At 37.4% G+C, this 8,731-nt stretch overlaps 1 protein-coding gene across 1 annotated transcript in view; it reads left to right on the forward strand.

Moving 5' to 3' along the window:
• The window catches only part of LRRC7 (leucine rich repeat containing 7), a 601,965-nt gene extending 594,368 nt beyond the window's left edge, over positions 1–7,597 (forward strand). The window contains 1 exon segment of the mRNA XM_007948315.2: positions 7,490–7,597. Within this exon segment, the coding sequence (XP_007946506.2) occupies positions 7,490–7,597 (108 nt within the window).
• Positions 7,598–8,731: the final 1,134 nt, after the last annotated feature.

Genomic DNA, 8,731 nt, shown 5'->3' on the forward strand with positions numbered 1-8,731 from the left:
GGGCCGACTCGACGGCACACAACAACAACAACAACAACATTTATTGAGTGCTTAGAGTATTCTGGGCCTTGTTCTAAGCACTTGACATATATTAAATCATTTAATTTTCAATAAACTTTCTAAAATAATGTACTCTGTAGACTGACTTTCAAAGTCCTTCTGTTATTTTGAAGCCATTCCCAGGCAGGCTCTGGCTGTGGTCCTTTGAAGAGGCCTCTTGAGGTCCACTAATGCTCTGATTCAGATCCATAACATTTCTGAGGACTAGAATTACAGGTACAGTCCCAATGTTCATTTGACTCAGTGATCTAATTTACCAATCTGTTTACTTCTTTGCGATTAGCCCTATTGATGTATTGTTTATTGAAAGCAGATTCAGATTCAAGTCCAGAGTCAATGCAGCTATCCAATTACCCTGCTCTTTCCTGTGTGCTAAGGAGCTCTGGTGGTGTAGTGCCTAAGGCATTTGATGCTAACCAGAAGGTTGGCGATTCAAATCCACCAGTCAGTCCACGGAAGGAAGACTAGGCAATCTACATCTTTAAAGATTTGCCACCTGGGAAACCCAAAGAGGGTCACTATGAATCAGAATTGACTCGATGGCAGTTTGTTTGTTTGTTTGTTTTTCTTTTTGTTCCTGTGTGGTACAGAAAACTAATGTTAATTGGTACCACTAGGAAATACTTGATTCTTTTGGATTCCCTGCTACCTTCCTGAACACTCTCTCTTGATCTCCTTTAAGGATGACTCCTCCTGCCTGGGTCTCTTAAGAATTCAGTTTCATGTCCCTTCCTCTCAGTGCATTTGTACAAATGAGAATCTCTGTCTGACATCCTTTGACAGAAAGGATAAGGCCCTGTTTTCATCTTTCCCTATCTGTGGTAGTTAAGTTTGTGTGTCAAGTTGGCTGGGCCTGGTTGAGTGGCTGGGCAGCTGGAGGTAATATTCCCCATGATGAGACTGGTAATCAACTCCATGGTGGGATCTACCAGAAGCAGCTGAGTAGCTGCTTTAGGGATGTGGTTTGCTTCCTGTATATAAGTAGCACCTTTGGGAATGTCTCTAACTTATAGCACGCTTGAACCCTGCATGTTGTTCCTCAGCAGCCTGCCATGCTCTCCCAACCTTGGGACTCTCAGTGGATTTGAATGAATGGCCTGCCGTGTGGTTTGGTGACATTGGGGCTGTGCCTTTTTACTTGTCAACCTTGGGCTTGTCAATCTTAGCAACCAGCAGCTGTCTGAGTGAATAAAAGCCTCTAGCTTCAGTGAGCTGGGAGCAGAAGGCAGAGCTGAAGCCCAAGGCTGAAGGGCTTAAACCCAGCCCCTAGAGCCTGGTACTTGAACTCAGACTTAAAGCCTCCAAACTATAAGAGAATAAACTCCTGTTTGTTAAGGCCATCCCATTTGTGGTATATTCCTGTCAGAATGGCACTGAGTAACCAGAACATTATCTCATTTAAAAGTTGTCCAGATTAACAGTAAACACTACTTCCATAGTGATACTGCCTTGCAAACCCAATGAGGGTTGCTATGAGTCGGATCTGACTTGAAGGCACATAACAAAAACAACAACAACTAATCTTAAAGTTTCATCCCCATCCTTTTCCACCAGTTAGATGTCCCTTCTTTCAAAATGCTCTCTTGTAATCTTATTTTCTGATAAATCCTTCACCTTTCTATGTGGTTGACAGCAAGTTTCAGTAAAAACTAATCCTTCTTACTAATGCTGCAACTCTGACCTCTGACCTCCTTTCTGACCTCCAGTCTCTCATTTCCAAAACTATGACCAACATTCCTCTTGCATGCCTCATCAGTACCACAAACTCCACTGTCTCCCAAATAAGCTTGCTATTTCTTTTTGGTTTTCATTTTTAGTCCATAGAATCACAAGCTGATTCCTACTTGTTTCTTACTCCCTTATCTAGTCAGGTGTCAAATTTATACATTCTGTCTTCTAAAAGTTTCCTCCTTTTTAATCCATTTCCTCTTGAGTCTTCTGGCACTGCCCTATCATATAGACTGACTTAGTCTTTATACTTTTGAGAGAGAAAGCTCACATATGACTAAAAAAAACCAATTAAGCCCAGAGTTGAAACTAAAATAAGAATGAGCAATTCAGCATTTCTGTGGATTCTAACTTAAAACTAAATGTTATTTCTACTATTATTTTTAGAATAAGTTAAATTAAACATGTTAGGAATTTGAATGGGAATCACAGCTTTGTAACCACTGTGAAGAACAGAATTATGCTGGAAGGTGGTATAGCAACAATTTCAAAGGGAAAACAATGTCCATAATTTTATAACGGCCAGGAAATGTCAGTTTAAGTCACTTGAAGTGATCCTGGTCTTACTATTTCACTGATGTATTGAGAGAAATAATAAAAAGGAATATTATGGTATCAGATGATCTACCCTTGGCCTTCTTCTGGCTGTGTGACCAAAGGCAAGTTGCTTGATTTATCTGAGGTATAGCTCTTTTATTTCTAAAATGACAAGATTCCCCTAGACCAGCAGTTTCACTCTTTTTAGGAGCACTGTAGGGCTAAAGGAGTCCCTGGGTGATTCACATGGTTAATGCACTCAGCTGCTCACTGAAAGGTTGGAGGTTTGAATCCACTCAGTGGCACCTTGAAAAAAAGGCCTAGACATCTACTTCCAAAAAATCAGCCACTGAAAACTTTATGGAGTACATTTCTCTTCTGACGTACATAGGTTCACCATGGGTCAGAATCACAGCTGGTGGAGCTGGAAGATGGTAGCAAGCAAGCAGTGTTCCCTCCTGCCCCCTCAAATCGGTCACTCTGTTTCTCTCACTCTTTCTGTCCCTTACTGTCTCTTTCTCTGCCTCTCTGTCTTTCTTCCTCTGTCTGTCTCTCATGTCTGTTTAATTTTTTTTTTTTTTTTTTTCATATTAGGCTATTTTCCTTTTCACGAAAATGTTCTGGGAACTAATCCCACCTCCCAAAATGCCCTTCCACATTACCTGGAATAGCCATCTCTCCCATGTGGAGAGCTAGAGAAGAATTCAGGCACACAACATGGCAAGGACTTATGGTCTGCTGCTAATCACACCTTTGCCAGGTATGGGTACTAGGAAGCAATGTTTTGGTTACACGCCTCAGAGAAACAGCTTCCCCAGTTTTCCCTTTGTTCTTCACTAAACTCCCCTACCACTTTATTATTTTTGTTTTAAGATGCTAGTTTAATTCAATGAACACTTTTTGAGTGCTTACTATATGGAAGGCACTTTATACATTGTTTTAGTTATGTCTATGGCTTATTTCTCATTCTGGTTGATCAGCTCTTTCATGAAAGGCTCTGTTTTATCTTTGTTTTACCTCTTACCCCAGTGTCTAGCACAATGCCTTGGGTAGAGCACATAATAGACATTTTTGATTGAATAAATGAAGAAATCATTGTGGTGAAAGTAGACCAACTTTCTTTCAGGATCTTTTGGTAACAGCTATGATTAATTAATAGCTATTTTTAATTTGCTATGCTCTGGTGGCATAGTGCCTAAGGCACTTGACTGCTAACCAGAAGGCTGATGGTTCAAACCCACCAGCCACTCCTCGGAAGGAAGGTTGGGCAATCTACTTCTATAGTGATACTGCCTCGGAAACCCAAGGAAGGGTCACTACGAGTCAGGACCGACTCAACAGCAGTGAGTTTGGGTTTTTTTTTGGTTTATCTACTTACCACTATTAATATTATTAGATTGGAAATTCCTACCAAAAAAAAAAAAAAAAAAACCTGTTGCCATTAAGTAAATTCCAACCCATGATGATTCCATGTGGGTCAGAGTAGAATTGGGTTCCATAAGGTTTTCAATGATTGATGTTTCAGAAGCAGACTGTCAGGCCTTTCTTCCAAGGTATCTCCAACCTTTTGTTTAGCAGCTGAGTGTGTTAACTGTTTGCCCCACTCAGGAATAAGTGTGATAACAGACAACATACTTTATATTTATCCCTGAAAACCTGGGATATTTAAGCTTCAAATAAATCCCTGAAAATGCTCAGTGGGATTTGGGTTCATTGCAATGCTAGATTTGTGTCTACAGACACAAAATTTGAGCACTTATAAAGTTATTTTTAAGATTTGATATTCAAGAACTCCATTATCAAAGTTAAATTTTAATTTCACAATTAAGGTATGTCTTTTGGTCAAATTAAAACATTAAGATAGTTATTGGTGTATGTCATAAAGTTATTTTTGACCCACAGCAAACTTACAGGACAAAGTAGAGCTGCCCCATAGGGTTTCCTTGGCTGTCATCTTTACAGGAGTAGATCTCCAAGTTTTTTCTCCCTTACAGCCTCTGGTGGTTTCAAACCACCAGCATTCAGTTAGTAGCTGAGTACTTAACCATTGTACTACCAGGACTCCTTAGTAGGGTAGTTAATGCTTCTTTAAACTATAGTGAAATAAAAAACAAAGACACATAGAAACTATTAGTCCAAGTGACTGGTACACCATGCAATCCTCAGCCTATACGACTATGAGACCAGAAGAACTAGATGGTGCCCGGCTACCACTGTCAACCACTCAGAGGGGGGTCTGGTAGGAGATCCTGGATAGAGCAGGAAAAAAATGTGGAAAAAAACCCAAAATTATTAAAAAAAAAAAAAAAAAAAAAAGGCCAGGTTTGCTGGTCTGATAGAGCCTGATGGAACCACTAAGACTATGGCCCCTAGTTGTCTTTTAGGTCTGGAATTGAACTCACTCCTGTGGCTTCCAGCTGAGCTGGAATGTGAGGTGAGCATTTACAATGAGTAGATATACTCCTTGGAGACATCAATCAAGAGAGAATAGAAGGGTTGTGTATGCACAGGGAGACAGCTCAGGGGGCAGGAGTGCATGGAGGGAAGGACACATGGAAGGGGTAACTATGGGGAGGAAATGGGAGGGGAGCTCTTGCATTGTGGTAAACTGTAGTCAATGTCATGAAACAAAGTGTATGTGAGCTGCTACATGGAAAGTGAATTTGCTCTGTAAACTTTCACCCAAATCACAAGAAAAATTCTAAAAAAATTAACTACAGTGAAATAAATGTATTTTTCACCCAAGTTTTCTATTGTCCTGAAATACATTAAAGTGGACAGAAGTGTTTACCATATATTGTATTCTTTACCCAACATCACTATCTCACCAGAAAGAACACCAAACTGGACACAGTTGTCCAATTTTTACTACAACTTAAAGCAAGAAATTTGGGCTGTGTAACACAACAGAAGTTATACTCAATTACTATTTCCTGTCTCTCTGGAAGTGTCAGATTTTGATAGGAATTTTCATTATTTAAATGAAACAATTGAAGTGCTTGGTTACTAGCCAAAATGTTGGCAGTTCAAAACCACCCAGAGGCGCCTTAGAAGACAGGCCTGGTGATCTTCTTCTGAAATGTCATAACTCTGAAATCTCAATGGAGCAGTTTGATGCCTCATACACGGGGTCATCATAAGTCAGAATCAACCAACAATGACAACAACAAAGGAATCCATATATAGTTCCCTTAATTCAACGTGAATTTATACTTCTAATTCTGTGGATTTCTAAGGATTTATGTTTTTGTTTCCTGATATTCCCTTATTGGCAGATTTACTGTGGTTTAAAAATACAATAATTTAAGACCTTCTCATAGCACATTATTAACCAACCAATTTTAATGAACCTTGGATGAGAAATACAGTATTAGATGATTTTCATCTAAGTTACAAAGGTTGTACAGTCTTGCTAGAGATGCAGTGCTGCTCTAAAAAGCCTAAGACAGTGAAACATTGTAACTGGTGGTTATTTGAAATATTAATCACATTTTAAGAAAATAGAAAAAAAAAAAAAGGTAAATAAGATAACAAAAGTAATGTGTGCCCAAAATAAGTCAATGGAAAAATGAAAAATTCAGCCAATTAACTGACTCTAATTACCTGTACTTTGCCAAGCAGTCAATTCTTTTCTGAATCAAGGGAGTCTTAGACTGCAAGGTAAACCATTACATAACTGTTAGTCATTGAGTTTGCAAGTTATCCCTACCAAGTTTCAATAATATTGCAGTTATTTTCATGATCCTCATGGCAGTAAAAATTCATGGGACCCTTCTCTATATATTAATAATAATAAATCATTCCACTCAAGACACTCTGCAATAGAGAAAAGAAAAGAAATAGGAGCTTTCATCACAAAGAAATTGTGTATGTTTAGAGACATAAATGTCAAATACTCTGTTCAAATCTTGAAATTGTAACCTTAGGTCAATTATGTTTAAAATGAATTTTGATTGTTTAGATTAATGATTCCTCACTAGAAAACAGGAATCCTGGTGGTGCAGTGGTTAAGCACTCGGCTGCTAACCAGAAGGTAGGCAGTCGAACCTACCAGCCACTCTGTGGGAGAAAGATGTGGCAGTCTGTTTGCTTAAGATTACAGCCTAGGAAACTCCACCGGGCAGGCTTACTCTGTCCTACATGGTTGCTGGGAGTCGGAACAAACTTGACAGCAGTGGGTTTAACTAGACAACCATGAGTATGTCCACTGTCAGTAATGTCAGTGTACTTTACCCCGTAAATATATTGGATTGGATTGAGCAACATTGGTATTTGAAAAAAAAAAAAAAAAACCACTAGCATTGAGTTGAGTCCAACTTACAGTGACCCTATAGGACAGAGTAGAACTGTCCCATATAGTTTCCAAGGCTGTAAATCTTTATGGAAGCAGACTGCCTCATCTTTCTCTGGTGGAGTATCTGATAGGTTTGAAAGGCCAACCTAAAGCAGCTGAATGCTTTAACCACTGTGCCACCAGATAATGAATATACTCAACTTTAGCAATGAGGATATAAAAATGACTTCTCTAGTACATAAAAATATATAAACTAAGTACTTTTCAGTGACTTATAATAAGATTTAGTTATTCTACATATGTATTTAGTTATGTTTGCCATGACTGAAATATCTGATGGGTTTATACAGAGAAATTTATGAGAACCAGAACTTGAGGGGACTGCCTCGTTGTTCCAGGTCTCACAGGTTTTCCACTCTGACATGGTAATCTCTTGCCACTTTTCTGTTGTTCTTTTTAGTGGAAAATATTTGAGTTTCCTTTCTCTGACAGGCTTCCACCTTACATACATTCTGGCTTTTACAGGTTTTACTATCTCAATAATTATATAACAAGTGCACCTTTCAAGTCATCTCCACTAAGTTCCTGCAAAGCCAAACAAAGCAGAACAAAAGCAACAAAAAGCTAAATTCTCTATTTCTAGTACTTCTATGATTATTAGCACAAGGACATACTAGGTACTTGATAAATATTTGTTGAATGGATAAATTGAGTTGAATCTAGGTGAAAATAGTTCTTCCCATAATTCTACTATGGCATCTAAAAACAGATAACATTTTGTTGCTCAGTATTCTCTTGGGTCTTATGATTGGAAACAATGATGAAGTGATAAGTCACTTGCACTAATTGGTGTTTTATATGTGTTTACAGGCAAATGGACACAGTTTTGTACATATGGAACATGAAAAAGCTGTATTACTACTGAAGAGTTTCCAGAACACAGTAGACCTAGTTATTCAACGTGAGCTTAATGTCTAAATATTTTTTATAAATAGTGAAGATACGTCTAGCCAGACCTAATGTTCAAAAATAAATTTATACATAGAGACAAATTTTGCCAATTGCTGGACCAATGGCAAACATTAGTGCCAAATGTATAATACTATATGTTAGCACTGATCATCCTTAAAAAAATGTTAACTATATAAATATGATGTTCATGTGGTTATGTATTAGTTTTAATTGTCAGCCTCTGGCTGTGCATTGGTGCAGTTTTGTTTTGTTTTTGTTTTTTTAATCAAATTAGTTTCTTCTCAAAGTGGATTTCATATAATTTTGGAGCACGGAAGCACACACAAGCTCTTTACAGATTCTGCTCTCCATCAGAAACACTGCCTCAAAGTTGTATATGCCTTTATATAGAAATTACAAATATAAAGAATTGTAATTCCCATACAATATTTCTAGCACAAGGTATATGTTGGCATATATACAAAAAAGAATATAGAGAAAAAACAATATTTTCATAAACTAAACATCTCGGATTGAGAAAGAAAATATATCTTAAAATAAGACTTTACTATATTGAATCTTTTTCAATAAAAATTACATGATAATGCCTTATGAAAGTAACTGTACATGTGGTATAAAGTGTTTATATTTGGTTCCATATTCATTTGCTAAATTCTCATAAAACAGAGTGAAATATTTCATAAATTAGCCATTCATCTCGGGAACCTGAAAAAAATACCAGGACAAACCAATTAATCTGTTCAATGCCTTTAGCTAAGTGCAATATACGCAGAGTTCAGAAATGGACTAAAGGTCAATGTAGATAAATCTTTTTCTCCACAAATTTAAGCAGTGAATGATGGGTGGCAGGAAAGGTATTGCTTTCTTTCTTTCAAGTTTATGTTGATCATATACTGTAGCCCCTGTGATTTATTTAGTTGTAAATGTGGAATTTATTTGTGTGTTGCTTTATCTAATTTACTACTTTTAAATCATTGAAAATGGGTTTTGGGGATTGATCAAATTTATCATTAAGAAACACTGTTGTTAGAAAGTTATGGGGAGTGGTAAAAAAAAAAACTTTGGTATTTAAATATGAAACTTCAAATATATTTTCTCAGAGCTGTGTGTGGTCTATCTGTATTATTAATCAGCACCTGT

This window comes from Orycteropus afer, unplaced genomic scaffold (genome assembly GCF_000298275.1).
Source record: "Orycteropus afer afer isolate SDZICR_OR568_19922 unplaced genomic scaffold, OryAfe1.0 scaffold00213, whole genome shotgun sequence".
Lineage (NCBI taxonomy): Eukaryota > Metazoa > Chordata > Mammalia > Tubulidentata > Orycteropodidae > Orycteropus > Orycteropus afer.